The sequence below is a fragment of the Aplysia californica genome, unplaced genomic scaffold, assembly GCF_000002075.1.
Source record: "Aplysia californica isolate F4 #8 unplaced genomic scaffold, AplCal3.0 scaffold00058, whole genome shotgun sequence".
Taxonomy (NCBI): domain Eukaryota; kingdom Metazoa; phylum Mollusca; class Gastropoda; order Aplysiida; family Aplysiidae; genus Aplysia; species Aplysia californica.
The window spans coordinates 1,928,771-1,948,501 of record NW_004797328.1 but is presented as its reverse complement, the minus strand read 5'-3'; the positions used below and the strand labels follow the sequence as shown (position 1 = coordinate 1,948,501).

Here is a 19,731-nt window from a genome sequence, read left to right as displayed (position 1 = left end):
CGTCGTCATGTAGTTTGCTCTGCCAGTTTGGCAGATATCATGTCATACAGAAAATACACCAGTTTTTAAGTCGTTTGGTTGAAAGAAAGTCCCTGTCTCTGTCGGGGGGGGGGGGGGAGGGGCAGTTTTCTTTTCTTCTGCGTTACCCTTCTTATCATTGGTAATGTGCAAATTCGTTAATATCTATTACTATTGCCATTATAATATAATATAATAGTATAATAGTATTAGTAGGCCTATTAACGGCGTCCTCTCTGATGTTTGATTTAAGTTGACTTTGACGGCATGTAAAACACAGAACTTAATCCACATCAAAGTTTGACAGCTTATTGCAAGTTTCGTTAGTTGTTTCTATAGGTTTGGCTGGAAACCTGAAAATTTTAATGATTGATATAGGCCTATTACGCAAGTTCGTAGCCTCTTTGCGCAAGTTGTGAAGGTAAACAAAGGCGCAGCAAAAAAGGTGGATTGGCTGAATCCCACTTCAACAAAACATTGCATTTTACTGCAACCTCTCTGTCATAAAATTTGTAATAGGACTATTAAGACTTTTCAACAAAAATAGTAGCCGTTTAGCTCAGAAGTACTCAATGTAAATTTGTGTCTTAGTATTTAAAATGTAAGAGGAATGTAATGAAACTTGTGCTTGCTGTCTTAGCTTTCGTTCTTGAAAGGAAGTAAATACAGGTTCAGCACTGCTTGGTATTTATAGCTGGTGAATACTGACACAGTCTTCGAGATAGCATACGAAGAATAGGAAAATTCTCCACTATTCGATTAGCTCTGTTTGTATTACATATGTGTTTGGTCTAAAATTACAAATTTGATTTTTTCACCAACACATTATTACTTATTTAATCTTATTCAGAATTCTGTGTTCAGAACATAAAAGCTCGATTCTCTGCCTTTTCTTTTTGTGCCAATATAAACTCAGTGGGCACTGAATAATAATCTGGGAGCATTTCAATTTGTCATTTTTTTTGTCACTTACTCTCAGTTGTTATTTTACAGGCCTTTCCTTGGCATAATCAATAATTTACTTCAGTTGTTGTCATTAAAGTAGGCCTCGCACGCCCTGGTGTCAACCGTCAAACCCCAGGACAGTAGATATATTTTCTAATCTTATCTACCTGAAGGTCTGGGAGTAGAAGTCCTGCAAGTTGAACCAGGAAGTTTCAAGTCACTGCCGCTGCTGTTTTCTCTGGAACTGGACCCAGGCCCAGGAAAGCCACCAGGATAGAGCATAGAGGCTACTTCGGTTTTTGAAGAATCTTCAGCTTTGGCTTGGTTCGGTGTGCTAAGCTTATGATTTATCATGTATAAGTTCAAGAAAGGCAAGTAGATGTACAAAGTTCAAGGTAGGCATAGATTCTCTATGCCTGCCTGGGGTGATGTTATATTTTAGCACGTTAAATTCTTTTATTCTTCTATTGATTTTATCAAAGCTATTGTAGGCTAGAGGTCCGCGCACGCTTGTGTGTGTGTGTGTGTGTGTGGGATAGATAGATCTAGATAGATAGATACACCTCTAGCCTAGGATAGCTTAGATCTATATCTAGTAAGATCACCCTGCCTGGGTCTAGTGCCAGGGGTACAAGTCCAAGTATATAATTTAATACGAAATAATATAGACTCTAGATCTGATCTAGGCCTAAAGAATCTAGGAATGGAAGTCCTCTCTCGCTTCACCCTCATGGGATAACACTTGAAGCTGGCCAAAATATTAAATACGTTACTGTCGTCACTGACTAAAACTGGCTGACTTAAACCGGCAATGGACGCTCCATCTAAACGGAGCTTTAGTTTTAGTGCCTTGAACATTGAGGTAGCCTCAACAGCGCCTGCAAACTGCATTCAGGGCGCCGTGAACGTAGCCTGCCAACTATGTTCACCGCGCCGTGAACGCGGAGCTGTGAACGTAGCCACCTCGAATACAGTGGAACTCTGATTAAACGAGGTCACCGGGCCTGACCTAAAATATAGTTGAATCCAAGTGTTCGTTACAGCAAACATGAGGTTTTGTGTAGATAATTACAGGCACTGACCTGAGCAAGTAATCATGTAAGGAGAAGTAACATGTGGTGCCCGACATGCCTGCCCGTTATGAGCTGTACGAAAAAAAAAAGACCGATTCTTTCAAATGCACGCCTGTGTCATCTCGATTGTTTACCAAAAAGTTGTGTTGCTGTGTAGAGCCTACCCTAGCATACGGCTACTTTAGATCCATAGACCAGTGCACTATTCATTTCACAGATCTACATCAAGACTAGCTTTGTAATTAATGATCAGTTGCCGGGGGGAAAAAAATACTGTGACGTATTTGTATCTGCGACGTTCCACCCCCAGCCCGCTGGTGCCCCCCGACCCGCACATACAGTCTCACGTGTGCATACCGCCCATCGAATCCTGACACACGCATGCTAACAACGAATGTGTTGGTATGAAAGAAGGCCATTGATTGGTCGCATGCAATTGGCTTAGTGAATAATAGTTTTCGATACAGGTGCAAGCAATGGATGGTTTCAGGGAATAGATAAAGTTCATTGTGGGAGAAAAATGAGCAAAGCCACGTCTGCGGGGGCTGATCACTCTGGTAGCGGCCTCGTTGAATCCGAGCTTGCTGATTTAAGTGCTAGTTGAGTCCGTGTTATTTTGATTGATTTTTAAAGAGAAAAAAAACGGGGAATCCATCTCCTCTCGTTGCATCCGTGTTCTCATTAAATCTGAGTTTCACTGTACTATTCTCACCCGGGGTGAGAAAAATTATCCATTTTTTTCTCACCCCTGGTGAGAATAATATTATAATGTTACAGAATAATGACAGCCCGACAAACCCGAATCCTACCCCTACCCCTACCCCTACCCCTCTGTTCAACTCTGTCTCATAGTGGTCGTTCGTTACGGAAGTCCTCCCCATGTATTGTTATTGACGTGGAATACTTTCTCTACTTCATTTCATTCCCATTTCCACCTCAGTTGCCTCCCTGAGCAAACACATCTACCTAGGCTGCCTCCAGCCACACTCACAAATATAGTTACCCACTTTAAAACTGCAATAACTTTCCCTCTAAACAGCTGCAAAATTAGCACGGACAATAAGTGCATGGAAGTGCATGAAAGGTTACTCTAAGTTCTAAGATTTTTTTTTTTTAAATTTGAATTTATTGCCTGGAGCAAGTTTTACAGACGTGTAAGTGATCCGGCAATTTTGACTCTGACTTAAATTTTTCCACCCTGGCCGGTAGGGCGGGTTTCCGACCAAACGTCTGGCCGGCAAAAATTTTCAGGCGAAATTTACTTTTTTGTCAAAAGAAGTACGGAAACGTGAACTAAGCCGAAGTGATACCCAGTTGATTTACTCTCCCTTTTCAATAGACAATATACAGTAGAACATGACTATAGCAGGACCATCCCTACAGCGGGACATTACTGGAATCCACATTTTTCTCCCTTTGTAAACTAAATTACTTATGCTTGGGTATAGTGGGGCAAAGAAAGTTCCGAACTCGGATACAGCGGGAGAGATTGAGCGAGGTCTAGCTGGGGGTGGGGGGGGGGGCTGTATGCAAGCTCTAAACAGGTAGTCAGCGGTGCGACATTGTGATTGGCTAGTCCATTGATGAGGTGGCGGGGGCGGTAGGCCAAGAGAGAGAGAGAGAAATGGTGTGGAGAGATGTTACGTGAACCACTCCAAAAATGATGTAGATCTATACAGTAGAGTATAACTGTCGCGGCACCTGCTGCAGCGGGACCTTACCAGAATCTCTATGCAACCTCAATTACCTGTACTCGGGTTTAACGGGGCAAGGAACGGTCCAAACTTGGATACAACGGGAGAGATTGAGCGAGTTCTAGTTGTGAGGAAGGGGGTTGGGGGTGGGGGGCTGTAGGCGGGATCCAAACAGGCAGTCTGCGGTGCGGCGTTGTGATTGACCCGTCCAGCGATGAGTGAGGTGGGCAGGCGGCAGAGAGAGATGGTGCGGAGAGACACGTTACATGAGCAACTTCTGAATTTAAAGTGATGTGCCATAACCTAGACGCTCAGTACTGTATAAGAGCGTATAGGCCATAACCTAAGCTAGGCCAAAAAGTAAAAGAAGAGGAGAGCGTGTAGTTTGTGATTTCTGATTCCTTGAAATGCGGTTGTTGATATTCTGGCGTATGCGCGCTTCCACTTCACCAGTTCTACTTATAGGCCTACCGGTACGATAGACAGCACAAGCTACAAACTGAGAAAAAGATGGCTTTCAACAAAGACTAAAGGAATTGCTTCTCACTCGAATTAAAGGCCGAGATAATCAATGAAGTTGACAATAATAGGAAAACTAATTATATATTTTATTAATATGGGAGGGATGTTATCAGGTAGATATTTAAGAATTTTTCGTTAATTTCCCCTTTGCATTCTTATAACGAGAACTCACCTACAGCTGGGTTTTTCTTCTGGAACCAAAAGTCCCGCTATAGCCATGTTCTACTGTATAGATATTCTTTTTGGTCTGATATTTTACTTTTCAAAGCTGAAAATGCCTTCAGATGTCTGTTTAGAAGCCTTAAATTTTTCAATTGGGCCTCACACCTGCGTTGGTGCGGCGGCTACGCCCCTTCAGATTTTCTGGCAATTCTTTTGAGGGCCACTTACAAGTCTGGTTTTAGAGAGACAAAGGGATATTTTCTCGTAGTCAGGTGGCTGCTTGGATACGAGAATTCTCGTAGGCCGTCAACAATGAGTTAAGTGAGCTAGTTTTAAAAAGTTTGTAGGCCTCTTCTAGAATCTGAAATCTAAGCAGATAGATCTTATATTGGAATCTAGGCCTATATCTAAAAGTTGTCCTGTATAACGTACGACAAGTCCTCTTTTGTCATTGTCTCTTTTTTGTGTGTGAAATATTTACCTTTCTCACTATGGAGTTAGTAGTGTACTACAGACATGGAGCTGGTTTTTCTCTATGATTCTATAAGTTCATATTGTTAGTATTAATTATAATTTGAACTGAGTGGGTGGTTGGCGGGTGCTCTGGTGTGGTTTGCTTATTCTTTCCTGTCAAACATCTATCGTTCTTATGTCCCCTTCTTCTTTTTCATGTTTGTTACTCTCTTGTAACACCTCTAGTCTTCTGGCACTCATATGACCTTATGCAGTTGCGAAGGCCGTAAAACGTCTAGTAAAGAAAAGTTTTTTAATTTGAACTGTTTTGAGTAGTCAGCTGTTTTCATTTCCAGTGAATTTAGAGGTTTGATTATGGATGAGCTCTAAGGCCTAATATAGACCAATGTAATAAAAAGACTAATACCTTTTGGGCCTATTGCATATGGTTGCTTTTAAGCATAAGGGAGCTATCCTGAAAAATGCTGTTTTAAGAAAAAAAGACAAGGAGAGTTTTCTCTATTACTAATCAAATTTACACACCAACTAAACCAAACTTCTCCTAGAGGTAGGGCCATTTTTTATGTTGGTCAAGATTCCTGGAAACCCCCGAAATCTGGGTTAGCCCGCTTGTCTTTAAAAGCGACCACATGTATGTCTATGCTATGAGGCACTGCGTTGTTTGGGGCCTGCTAATCCTTTTGCTAAACGTGCTCCGACTGCAAAGGTTTCAGTGTACAGTTGCCACACTACAATTTTTACCTTCACATGCTCCCTGGAGAAAGGTCACATACTCGTCAGACAGTGTGAGAGTCATACCCATCAACTCGGGCAAAGTATTCCAAAAGTAATGCAGAGTCAGTGAAATCAGTTACTATCCGATGTTGTGCAACCCATGCTCGTTCTCATTCCCTTCCTTCATAAGATTCTTTTTTAACCTGTGTTTATATCTCCATTTTTACGTACAGGTACAGGGTCAAGTTCTTCAGCGAGTAGTGCTGCCCCGGGTTCATCAAGGCCGGGTATGAAGTTTTCCACCAATGTGGCCATCAAGCCAGATGAACCTGGCAAGGTTGAGAATGTTGTAAGGACAGAAGGCTCCGAAAGTGATACTGCCCATCCGAGTCATCCTCAACCTCCATCCAAGCTGTCACCTCGTGACAGTCAGTCCCAGAAAGATTTGATGATCAGCTACAGTCATGCAGATAAAGATTTCATGCTTAAAATAAGAGGTAAGGTAATGTCGAGGTTTGGAGACCCTTTGAAAAAAAATGTTGGTCTTAGAATTCCCAACTTAGTGTTTGTTAAGGGCTCTGAGAAAGTCCATTGGTTATTTTGAGATATTGTTAAAAATGTAGCGAGACCTTTGTTTCCATTACAAATAAAGTTTAATGAAATCTGGAAATGTAAACAATTTGTAAGTTTATATTTAGAAGGATTTTGCTAACATACTCTTCAACATGAGCATTGGCACTGGCAAAATCCCTGAAGAATGGTTGCACAGCTGGTTGATACCAATATCCAAACCAGGAAAAGACCACTCTGCTCTCAGTGGTTACAGGATCATAGCCATGCAGAACGCCTCTATGGGAAAAATCTGGAAAGATAGTTGCCGGACGAATATCAGCACCCTTAGATAAGAAGTCCCTGTTGCCAAATGAGCTTGGCAGCTATAGATCCCATCAAGAAATTGCAGTGAATGTGGCCGTCAATTTTATGAAGGCTTTCAGCAGTGGAAGGAGACAGTTGTGACGGCACTTGACCTTGAAGATGCTTACAACCGAGTCAACTTTGAACGTTTGATCGACGGCTTCCTGAAATTTGATTTGGACATATAGCTGGTAAGATAAGTAGCAGTAGTGGAGAGAAAAATGGCTCTGAGACAGGATGAATGGACTTCAGATCCCGTATTAATTTCTCCAGGTTTGACCCAAGGATCCCCCCTTTCTCCTGTGTTTTTCAATGTGTGCACTGCACAGGTAACGGTGCGTTAGAAGGAATCTGGACCTGTCCTGAGCTTTGCGGATGACATAATGGCATACGAGCACAGAGATGACAGACTTCAGATAGCTGGGAACATGGAGAAAAGGACTTCGCCCAGTTGTTAAATGGTGCGACCAAAATGAAGCAGTTATCAATCCTTCGAAAGCGCAGGTGCTTTGGTCCAAGACATAACTCCACGCATCACTTGCAACTATGAGATTATCGACAGACAGTCAGAGCTGAAGTATCTGGGAATCGTCTTTGACTGGTCATTGTCCTTCGACAAGCATGTGGATCATGTTGTTACAAGGGCCAAACGAGGTGTGGGTGCAGTCAAGACCATGGCTGTCACTGAGTGCTCTACCTGATGTTGCAGCTGGTCATCTTGTCTGTCATTGATTACAGATTGGGCTCTCTCAAGCTGTTCGACACACAGATTGCAAAGCTGAATCGATTGCAGAATGAAGCAATGAGGGCAGAGCTGGGCTGCACCAAGGACACTCCAATATTGTGCATGCGCTATTTGCTAGGTTTAATTTGCATCAGAGTACACCATAGGATAGCTCAAGCAAAGATGTATCTCAGTGTAATAGGCAAGAAAGATCAGCCACTACACAAAGCACTTCATGACAACAGGAGAAGCAGAATCAAAAGAGGAAAGTCTTAGATGGCAGAAGCAGAGGATTCCCTGAAAAAAATCAGTGTACCTGAAAATCTACCACTTGGCGAAGAATGGGAACAGGTGGCAGGAGAATACAGGGACCTCACCTAGGTCAAAATAAGCATGGGCAGAGACATACGAAATGTTGCAGCTTCCATCAGCGAAAGCGGTATCAACGAGATTGTTGACAAAGACTCAGAAGCAGGGAATCCTGTAATTTATACAGATATGGTTCAGTGAAAAGAGATAGCCAGAGAAGTGGATGGGGTTTTGTTGCATTCGCCAACAATAAAATCATACACAATGCATCTGGAGCCTGCAGCAGGACTACATCAAGTATGGGAGTGGAAGTTGAAGCCATCACGAAAGCACTTAAATGGATGACTCAAGATCGCTCCCAAACAACCCTTGCTGTTCTCATCACAGATTCCATGTGTACCCTCAGAAAGATCGAAAATGGTTTCCTGACACCAGAATGGATTCAACTGATCGAAGCAATGCCAATAAGATTGCTCACATGGATTTTCTGCCTTGGCCATGCAGGCGTTAAAGGGAATGAAAAAGCCGACAGACACGGTCGAGATCCTGAAATGTCTCTCTCACCACTTGACTGAAGAGGAAGATAGGGAGGCAGAGGCCAGTACTGCTGTGGAGAGCATGATGGTTTTGGGAGTACAGAAAGAAAGGGGAAAATCTGGCACCTTTGCTGGAAAGAACAGAAGAACATTCAACCAGATATGCTCTGGCACAATCAGTAGAAAGACCCTCAGTAGCATTTTGGAGAGAGCAAGGGGGCATCAATGGACGTGTCCGGAATGCAAGGATATTACTCCCTGAAACAATAAAACAATGCTAATATATATTTTAAAACAAGTGTTTAACCTTTAGCGTCCTATACCGCTGCTATCCGCTGCCGCCCTAGAATCCTATAGCGCTGAAAACCACTGCTCTCAATTGACTCAACTTATCACTACTTTCTGCTGCCTGTGTCAGGGGAAACAACTGTGTTTAAGTTTGCTAACACTAGAAAGCTTTGATAGCTGAATTGAGAGAGTTGGTGGCTTTGAAGAAGCGGGATGAGTGATTTATCTGAAGATGAGTTGCCCGGTTCTTCCTGACAGTGGTGTTATAGATAATCAGTCAGATATTTCAGTGGATGGGAAGTCAAGATTCAGATAATGATAATGAAAAGAGCACTAGTACTAGGCCTAGATCTAGTTCTGGGAACTCACGCAGTTACAGCTGATGGTGGTAATGCATGTGCCACGCCCACTGATAGCTGGAGTTATGACTCCACAGGCTCTGGACAGAGACCTATGGTCCCTCTTAAAACATTAGCTCTAGACTCAGAACCTATTGAATATTTTCTGCAGAATTTTTGTGTGACATTAACTAACCAAACCAATTAAATGCTGGGCAAAGGGGACATGAACATCTTGATAAAGGTTTAGCCACATCTGACTGCACTCAGTGTAAGAAGCAAGAAAATCGCATTAAGTCAGGCAAACCAGTGCAAACAACAGTCTACTGCCCTACTTGCAACAAGGGACTCTGTAAAGACTGTTTTGAGGCATACCACAATAATATATTATATGTGACTATTGATACTGCTCATCAGCCGTGAACAAAGTGAGTAAATTTCATTATTAGATCAACAGTGCTCACTCTTAAGGTCACCTTGACCTACTTTTTGACTCATTGTTGCATTCAGGGGTAGCCAGTCCATTTATCTGCCTTGTGTGAAAATTTGGAAGAAATCTGTGTACAAATATTAAAGTTATTTAGGAAACAACACCATGGGCTCTTTTTTAACTGTTCTATTGAAAAAAAAAGTCAGGATAATAGAGAGTAATAATTGGGGAAAACTTAGGACACTAAAGGTTAAGTATCTAAAACTTAAAACTTTGTTTACTCCATCAAATGGATACTCAAGCTAACCCCTTACTGTGACAGAGTAAATGAAAAAGAATGTCATCTCCTTTTCTGGGAAACCACTCAACTTATGAAGATTGGCTTCTCATATAGATGTATTTGAGTAAAGTATTGTCACTAATAATGAAACATACCTGCAACAGCCTGGATTTTTTTTAATAGAAGAAAAAAATTAATTATTTGTTTGTTTGTTTGTTTTTTCCCCCTCAGATACTCTGGAGAAAAATGGCATCTCTGTGTGGGTGGATGTGTCTGGTCTGCAGGCAGGTGTCGATTTCCTCAGCAAAATTGGGGAAGCCATCATAGACTGCAAGGTGAGAGGCCTAAGTCGGCAGTGCCTCATCGGGCACTAGTGACCGGCATACTGGTCAAAATGTGGGGGAAATTTGTACACCCAATGGAGGCAGTTCGGGTGTGTGGTGGCTGGGTCTTCGTGCCAATGTTTTTCTTCAAATTCAAGCTTATTAAAAGAGCTTTTACCGGCACTCGCTGTTGCACCCCGAAGACCCAAGTTCAATTCGGGGGGGGGGGGGGGGTGATTTTTTAATAAAATATTTTGGTCTTCCTGCAGGGATGTTGTATCTTTCTCAGCTCAGTCCAAGTTGCTCATGACAGGCAGGGTCAGAACCTGGCCTCCTGAATGATCTAAATTGTGTTGACGGGGGCATAAAAATCTTTCATTTAAAAAAAAAGAGGGAGTTTGACTCGTAATTAGATTGGGTTGGTTGTAACCCCGTTTGACCGCGGGATAGTCAAAAATGAGTATGTGCTCTGTCCAATGATTCAGTCTTTGACAGTGCTCTTTAAGTCCAGTGGTTCATTCTTCCTCTCTGATTGTGCTTTCAGGAGCTTTGAGATTGGTTGTTGGTGGGTGCTGTGGTGTGGACTATTCCTCTTTTTTCACTGTTATGATTTTAAGCATTACCATAATCTGATCCTGTGGCATCTCTGATAGTTATTCCCTTTTTACTTTCTCTCTGTTGTTTCTGCTTGTTTCTTTCCCAAGTGCTAGATGACTGTAATATGTTGACCTGTTTCTCACTTTAAAAAAACCGTGGTTATGGTGAAATTCGGCAATTATTGCACTGACAATAAGTGAACCACATTTAAAAACCAACACATTTGGCTTTACGGCGTTTTATCGGTTATCGTGTGCCACTTTCATCCTCAGTTGTTCATATCTTTGCTGAGCACGTCGTCTGTCAAGTCCAAGTACTGCCAAGATGAGCTGGCCCTGGCGTACGTGTCAAACCGAGCCATCTTTCCGTTGGCCCTTGATGAACCAGATGAACTTTACCCTCTCATGGACACCGGCATGTGAGTATTCCTTAAGACTGTGCACTATAGCATGTTAGAAGCCTCTATACCCAACACCAGTGTGAAGAAGGGAGATGGCTGTAGGCATGCTGTGTTAATAATTTCTGCATACATAATTCCCACTGCCACAGATCAAAGTTACTGAATGTATTTAAAAATAATAAATTCTTATGTCATTTAGGAGGCCAACTTTGGCTGAGAGAGATACAACATCTCAGCAGAGAGACTGAGGTATTTAGTGAAAAGGGAACTCAAGAGTCTCCTGTGTGCAGCGGCAAAGTGCCTAACCCCACAGACGCTGGAACTCCACGTGTGATTCATTTCATGCCAAAGAATAGGCTGCTGTTTCGGAGTGGCACTCGTAACCCGTTCGTTGTTTAATTACATACCTGGTAGTCACGAAAATAAGTCATTTTTAGCTTTGTGCCATACCATGGACATTATGGAAGTTAGCTAAATTTTCTGTACTGGGTCGCCTATATTTAAGTCGTGCAGATCATCTGGCTCTATTTCATCTGTTCGTAGATTAGCCACAAGCACAGTGTGGATTCATATTGGGGAATAAAAAATGCTTCTATCGGTACCAAATTTGCTTGTATAAGTTTACTGCTATCCTTGCAAATGATCTATAAACTCAGGCCAGTTGCATGCTCTCGCAAAATGTGAACACTCAAATGGCTTTTTAAAGAAAACAGATTTCTCTTTTTTAATTAGATTTGTAAGTTTTAAAAAAGATCTGTTGTAAGATTACAAAACGCCTTTTTTAATTCACAACAGTTTCGAGATAAAGTGGCTTTTTGTCATCGTAACCATTGAAAAACTAGTATTTGTTTCACTTTGATTTTTTCACACAAGTAGGGTAATTGATCAGACTTTCGATTAAGCAAATAAAAAAATTCAGCGCTGAAAATAAAAAAAGGCTTTGTTTGTTTACCGCAGAGATAGGGTATATAGGGAACGAGGAAAGTGACATTATCGAAGACCCAGGGTCCAAAATATTACAAGTGGGCTAGATTGGACTGTTACTCCACTAACACTGAGACCTGAAACTGCTATCCTGAAAATTTATGCTGACAATAGGAACGCGCACCCCCTGGCAAGAAAGGGGTTAATTGCCGACCAACTTCACCACACTGAGGCCTCTGGGCGCAAGGTCCTGTGGACGATATCATCTAATATCACCTGCAATATCCTCTCACATACGCTTATGTAACCACATTGCTTTCTGTTACAGTCAAGGAATTCATTTTAATGATATTCAAATGATTATTGAGAGAGGAAGGTGTGATAAGTAACAGTATGATTTTTATGCAGGGGAAGAAATTGATAATTTGATGAATGAGGTGAAAAACTTACCTTCTAGCTAACACTGATTCTTTATCACCTACATTAATGCTAAAAGAATTCATATACAAAGTGAAAAATTTATCTTCAAGCACTTTTCCTTTATCACATACTATGTACATGCAAAAAGGATTCATGAACATAACCGAAGCAAATGAAACATGTGAGTGAGATTGCCATAATGATATGTTGCCTTGTCAATGTGACTGTCCAAAGGAAGCTGCAGCTGGCCCGCTATGAGTGGACGTTGCTGGGCAAAGACGAGAGCAGTTTTGAGGAAAAGTTTACCGTGCTGTTGGACTCCATGAAGGAAGAGTTGATGAGGCAGGAGGAAGATGTTGAGGGAAAGAATGTTGAGAAGGACAGCGAAGGTAGGTATTCTTTGTTTTTGTGTGTGTGTGTACCTGTGTTTGTACTGTGTGTGTTTGTGTTGCTCCTTATTCATACGTATGATTGTGTCTGATTTATTATTTTCATGTAAATTTTTAATATGTGTCCTTGTCCGTCATAGTGTAGCTATCTGTTTAGATGTGTGTCATGTTATCATATAATTGACTTCCTCTTAATTCATTGACTACTGGCCCCTTTCACCAGTCACTAGCGCTGAATACTGGCATTTTTGGGGGTATTTCAAAACACCACCACAACTTTCAGTATTACCCTATTGTAATTATTTTTAAAAAAAGTAAAGTTACTTTCAAGCTTAATCTAACACAAAAAATTAAAGTTGTCTAAGTCTAAAACTTTAATTTTTATGATAAAAAAAAAACTGGCATGTATTTGATTTTCCTAAAAATTTCCTGAGCGGTGACAGATAGAATGAATTCACTACAAAAAAAAAAATAAAAGTTCAAAATGTTCTGTTTTGATTTGTATGCATGTGTGAGAGTTTGGTGAAAATATAAAAGCTGAGCTGTGTGTTGATTCAGACCCATACAGTGAATTACATGAGACAGATGTAGGGAACTAAGTTGTGATTTCGTTGTGCGAGCAACAACACCAGTACTAGTGCTAGATCTAGCCCTAAAACCACGACTCGGGCCGTGTTCGGGTTCACCTTATCCAGGGTCCTAACTATCAGACACATCATATTCTGAGTCACAAGAACTAGAAAAACGAACAGAAGTATAAAAAACAGCGAAATTATGTGATTACTATCAGCTGTATAGAAAAAACATAGCACGAGTTCCGGTCAGTTCAACCCAAGTTGGGGTGACTGTCCTTTACCTTCAATTACTTAAAAATTTACCACGCAACTTCCACCAAACTCAGCACGAAACGAAACAAGTGGCAAAACTAGCACTGGAGTCCCCTCCCTGTGAAGGGAGCACAAGTTTTGGAACAAAAGTGCTAAGTCTGTCCCGTTGGCGGTATGGGATCCGTACAAGTGCTCCACCCACCCACCCACCCCGTATCTGTGACGGGAACCGTAGTCAGTGAGTTAATTGCATCAGATGCTATCTTCCTGATGTACTGGATTATTTCCACAAAGATTTTACCCTATGTTTGGTAGAAGATGATAACAGCGTTTTGAGAATGAGGAGAAATGTCAGTGTCATGTTGGTGAGTTTTTGAGGCTCAGCTGGGTTTGTCGTTGTGTACTTGTGAAAAAGCACTTTACACGAGTTTTCCCATTCAGCTCAGTCTTATTGGAGATGTGTGTTGATTTTGGAGGACCTGCCTCTTACATTAACCTTTTAAGGTTGGGGGGTGGGGGGGTAGAGCAGGGTTTTTTTTTCTATTTTTTTGTTTTGGGGTGGGTGTGGGGGGGGGGGGGGGGGGTAAGCAGGGCAAAAAACCTTTACATGTTCATACCTTTTTTTTTTCAACAGAGACAAAGAGCAGACCAAAACTTGAGCGACAGCAAACTCGCCAGAACCTGAACCGTAAGAACAAGCGACAGGAAAGCACACCACGCCTGGCGGTGGAGAGCCTGGAGCCCGACAAGTACTGGAAGGATATGTTTGGGCCCAAGGACGAGGTGCAGTGGGAGATGTGAGTGAACCCGGGTTGGAGCTTGGGTCTCTTGGAACTGTCATTTTACCATTGTCACAACCTGACCCTAACCCAACACCCTGACTTCACACACTGATCCTGACCCCATACCTTGATTTCTCACCCTGACCCCCATAACCCTGACCTCATTCTCTAAAAGAAGCAAGGTTCAAGCACCCAATCATAATAACATGTCTGTTTTGTTTTTAATAAGGGCATGTTGTAGTTTCGGTAACTAACCTCAAGTCTCAGGAAAATTCTAGGGTTCTATGCGTTTCCACCTCACATAAAGTTGTTTAATTGTCTCTGAAAACAATCACTGCATGGTCAATGAGGCATTGTCTTAATTTTACATCATTGATGAGGAATGATTACACAGAAGTTTGCATGCTAAATGTGAGCCACGTTTATTTTTATTTTTTTCAAATCTTTCCCAGTAACTGGTGGTAAATGATGCTTCAGTTGTACAGTATTTGATTTTTGATGCTTCAGTTTAGCAGTATTTAGTTTGTGATTTTTTAGTAATACAGTATGAATAGGTTTGTGATAGTTTAGTGATGGAATATTCCAACTCGTGTATGTGTTGTATAATGTTGAAACCTCTTTCCTTTCTATCAGATTTATGGAAAAGTTCAAGAAAGACTTTGAAACTCCACTAAGTCGAATGTTTTGTGAAAAAGAGGAAATTGACTTCTTGATGGGCGTTCTGTATAGAGAGATGGAAGTCGAAGAAGGAGTTCTCTACAAGCATGACTTTATGGGTTTGTGAAATTTACTTGTTCTCACCTGTGTTAGGGATTCTCTGCATGTTCTCACCTGTGTTAGGGATTCTCTATTTGTTCTCACCTGTGTTAGGGATTCTCTACATGTTCTCACCAGTGTTAGGGATTCTCTATTTGTTCTCACCAGTTTAAGGGATTCTCTATTTGTTCTCACCAGTGTAAGGGATTCTCTATTTGTTCTCACCAGTGTAAGGGATTCTCTATGTTGTTATCGATCAAGAAGGGTTACTCTACAAGCTTGGCTTTATTGGGTCAGTAAAGTACATTTGGTACATTTAAAGTGAACATTTCTGTTTGTCCTTTAAAATAAGTATATTTATTAGTCACTTCTGTTTTACAAACTCTCACAAATCTCTAAAGAGGATCATGTATTCAGCTTCAGTAAGGATTCAATGAATCTAAGTGTCTTATGTTTTTCACTCCTTTTTTTTCTCTTCTCCAGCATTTTGCAATGTGGAAGGCAACTACTACCCTCTATGGGAGCGTGTGGACGAGCAGGCCCGAGAGAGCTGGTCCATGAAGGAAGTCTTTGACATGGAGTCTTCAGTGCGTGTGGAAGCCATTGAGAACCTTGGTGAGGGGGGATGATTGTCTCGCTGTACTGTAGGCAGGACGCTGTGGCTGTTTGAGAGGTGTTTGAGAGGCTTTAAAAAAGACATAAGTGGAAACCCTTGTTTTTTAAAATGATAATAGTAATGATAATGCAGATAATTTCTTTAGCACCCACTCTTGTACATTACGGCTTCAGGATCACTGGGTGGTTGATGGATGCTCTGGTGTGTTTTGCTCCCTTCCTATCAAACATCTATCATCCTTATCTCTCCTGCTTCTTTTCTATGTCTGTTACTTTCTAGTAACACTTCTATTCTTTGGCATTTACATGACTTATTTGTGTCGCAAGTGCAGTAAAACCCTAACTAAAACAAAACTAAACAGACCCACAATGCTGTTCTTGTAGTTGACATGATGTTTTAACTTTTTGGAATGTGCTGTCATGTTCCAGGCAAGTTCCACAGCGCAGCCGTCATTGACGCGTTACGCGACCTGCTCAACGACGTGGATGCCAACGTCCGAGCGGTGGCAGCCGTGTCCCTGGCCAGGACAGAGACTAACGACCCCGTGACCAACAAGTTTCTGATGAAAACGCTCAACGACAAAGACCGCTTGGTCCGGGAGGCTGGCTGTCTGGCCCTGGGCCATCTCAAGGTCAAGCAGGCGGTCAGCAAACTGCTTCATTTGTGGTGAGTTTACCAGTGGGTGCCTTGCATTTTAAGCAAACTGCTGTAAGCCCCTGAGCGCACACACCCCTCCCTCACCCCTCCCACCCTTTTCACAAAAACATTTTCTCTCAGGAAGAATGAGAACAATAGCTCAGGTGTGGGACTGGTTTCCTACCTGCTTTACTTCTACCTTAGAAGGGTCTCCCTCATCTTTTCTCCATCTTTGGCTTACTTCTTCTGTGATGGTGGAAAAATTTACAGCACTGCCTTGGAGTATTTCGGGAGGGGGGGGGGGTGTTTGGTTATTTATTAATACTTTTTGATGCAGGTGTTTCATGCCCCTATTGACACAATTTAGATCATTTAGGAGTAAATTCTTTCCTATGAATCTTCTATCTTCCTTTGCTCACTTTCTTTTCTTTCCCTGTTACTCTCTAGTAACACTATTTGTCATTGGTACTTATATGACCTAATTGTCTTGAGTACAGTAAAATTCTTACTAAAACTAAAAGCTAAAAAAAGAGAGGCTTCATTACAAGAAAGTGTTGTTGAATGATTTTATCTGTGAGTAACAATGTGGATAATGTTTTTTTGTTTTGTTTGTTTCCTCAGGAGGAATGATGTTATCTCACATGTCAGAGAAGCCGCTAATGTCGCGCTCAACCAGATTGGTGGCCCGGAGGTGGAGAAGCAGATGAAGGTCACCAAAGTCTTGGCCGATGAAATTCGACAGTTGACTGTCTCCTGATCTCCCAGGACAGACATCTTTCTACAAGAGTTTTATAAGACTGTTTCCACAGACACCCTGTGCAGTGTCCATGTCTTTTGTTTCTTTTGTTAGCACCTCATGACTCTGTTAATGTTGTAATTGAGCCTGATGATTGCTCTTACTGGTTCAGTAACTGTCAAAGCTTAATGGTCTTGGTGTTGTGCTGGCTTAAATGATGGTTATGGTGAAATTTTTATTCATAACAATAATGACACAGTTTTATAAATAACCAAAGCTCTTTTCTTCCGTTAGGCTGAGGTTATATTTTGAGATAGAGAAATCAACTTTTACAAAACATAGTAGTGACAGTAAATAAGAATTCTCTTTAATATTTGATAAAATTACTTTTTTGTGTCATAATAGTTATGAAGAACAATAAGTGACAAAAAAACTTATCTATTTTGTGTATTTATTTGACAAAATTGTACTCAAAGATTGAAGTCCTGTCTGATTAGTACTAAGTGATAAATAAAAGACAATTAAACAATTATTTTTTTGAGGCACACCGGTCCAAGGGCATATGAATAAATTACAGGTTTGTTCGTAACCATGATGACGTACTGTCTTGTTCATAACTGTCATGACAAATTTTTGTTTGGGCCTCCAATATTTACTTATTGATTTGTTATTCATATAAAATACTCTTCATTAAGGAGACTCTCCTCAAAATGAGCATATGTGTGGATATTAATTCAAAGTTTATATTCAATAGAAAATCCCTCAAACATGTTAAACAGTTCATTCATAACTATTATGACAAACTTCAGTTGGGGCCCAAAAATTAATATATTTAATCTGTCATTCACATAAAATGCTTTATTACATGAGCATCAGACTCTCCTCATAATATTATGCATCAGTGCACATGAATTCAGAGTTTTTTACCATTGAAAAGCACTCAAAATATATTTCATTGACAATAAATAGTTGGTTCATAACCATAACTGCTAAAGTAAGGTACAAATTAAAATACATACCCATACATTGAAAATTTTGATCAAAACACCAGAATGCAAGATAGACATAATACATCCTACAGTTGGCTTAAAATTAAGATTTGGATATCAAAACAACTGTAACTTGTTCATAATTTTGGACGACCCATTATGACCTGCTTGTTTTTGCCTCTTCTTCACACTTCTTTAGGATTATCAGCTTGCTGCTCTTACATGTTTATGCAACAGTGTAAAAGGTGGTTGCGAAATAGCGGAAAGTCCTACACATGATATTTTGCGTAAATATGATCAATTTGTTGGTTCATAACATTATTGTGGTAAAGTTCTGGTGATCAATGTCACTTTTCAACAAAATCATGTGGCTAGGAGGTAAGTGATGCATCTTGTGGACCAATGAAAAACCAATGTGTAACGCAAGTCATTCATGGTGATAGTATTTTTATTGATGTAGGTTTTCTAGTTCTAGGAACGTCTGATGATAAAATTATGACTCGAGATATTTATGAACGTCAACATTTTAAACAGTAATGATATAATCAATGTGTAAAAACGAAACCCTGTCAATAGAGTCATGACATTATGATTGTGTAAATGTTTTCAGTGTTTGATTGTACCTTGCTTAATAGTTTTGGATTATACTTAACCATTTATTATGTGTATACTCGAGATCAAGAAAAAATGACATATATTTTGTGCTTTTATCCTTCTGTGAAGAATTATAAGATGTGCACATCTAATTTGCTCATGCGGGTAGACCAATTTATTTCCTTGCTATGTACAATATGTTTTTGGTAGAAAACATGTTTTTCCATGAGTAGTGGTTGATTTAAAATGTCCTCCTGCGAACACCCCCACATTCTGTCAAAGGCTCATATCTCTGAGTTGACTTGTATTCAGGGATGTGAGAAAGGAAATGGCAATGATGTGATGCTTTAACCTTGTCACTGAAGTAAACAGGCAGTCTAGGACTTCAGGGCATGGATTAGGACAGCTCTTCCTGGAGGTAACAGGTTAAAGGTGAGTGGAGGTTTGGGGGGGGAGGGGGGGTTGTGTGTATGGACACATGTGGAAGAATCGGTAACATTAAGAGCATAACACACCATGGATGTGCCTGTATGATCCTTTGTTGATGAGAGAGTTTAGATGAGCCGTGTTAAGAACGTACGTCAATATCGTTGTTGTAAGAGCTGTTGTTGTTGTTCTTGTTTCTTCTGTAGTTCAGGGCTCATGCCTGTCTGTCCAGTGACGTGCTGTCGAGCAGTGCTTGTCAACCTGGGAAGTCTCATCCACTAGTGGGGGATTTTGGTAGTTATGTTAGGCGATGGGGGCTGCCAGGGTACTGGCAGGTTGTTATTTTATGCCGCGCTTGGGAATACTCTTTAGTGGGCAGTACAGAAATATTGGCCTGGTGAAAGTGGCAAAAATGGGTGCTGGCTATAGGAAAGTTGACAAGCACTGATGTAGAGGATAGGATTAGGAGCTTTTATAACTTGTTGTTTATCGGACAGTGGTTCAGTAGTGTCTTTGGGCCATTCCCAAAGGAAGGACATTTTTCGTTCAAGCACAGTAGAATTGTAAATGGGCTGATTCATGTCACGCTCATAACTGTGCCTGATCTACAACAGGGAACTGCTGCTTTTTCTTTCCTAATCCTTACTATTGTCATTTTCCTCTACTTCTTTTGTATGTTTGTCACACTCTTGTGACCTGCTATTTCCGGGGTGCCTTGATAGTTGAAACAGACCTTGTGCTGTTGAAGCTAGAGTGGTGAGCACAGTAAGTCTGATTCCCTGTTAAAGACTTCTCTGTTGACACCCACCCCTTGGCGCTCATATGACCTTATGCAGTTGCGAGCGCCGTAAAACCCTCTACTATAATAATAAAAATAAGAGATCGGTTTTATTT

General features: G+C 40.9%; 1 protein-coding gene across 1 annotated transcript; it reads left to right on the top strand.

Annotated features, from left to right (window-relative positions):
* The first annotated feature begins 927 nt into the window (after positions 1-927).
* Positions 928-18,505, top strand: LOC101851332. Its single transcript, XM_005093139.3, has 10 exons — positions 928-1,334; positions 5,836-6,099; positions 9,654-9,757; positions 10,615-10,760; positions 12,321-12,475; positions 13,937-14,099; positions 14,718-14,860; positions 15,324-15,455; positions 15,885-16,122; positions 16,714-18,505. Exons 1-10 carry the CDS (start codon positions 1,316-1,318, stop codon positions 16,847-16,849), a joined length of 1,500 nt encoding a protein of 499 aa, XP_005093196.1. The 5' UTR covers positions 928-1,315; the 3' UTR covers positions 16,850-18,505.
* Positions 18,506-19,731: the final 1,226 nt, after the last annotated feature.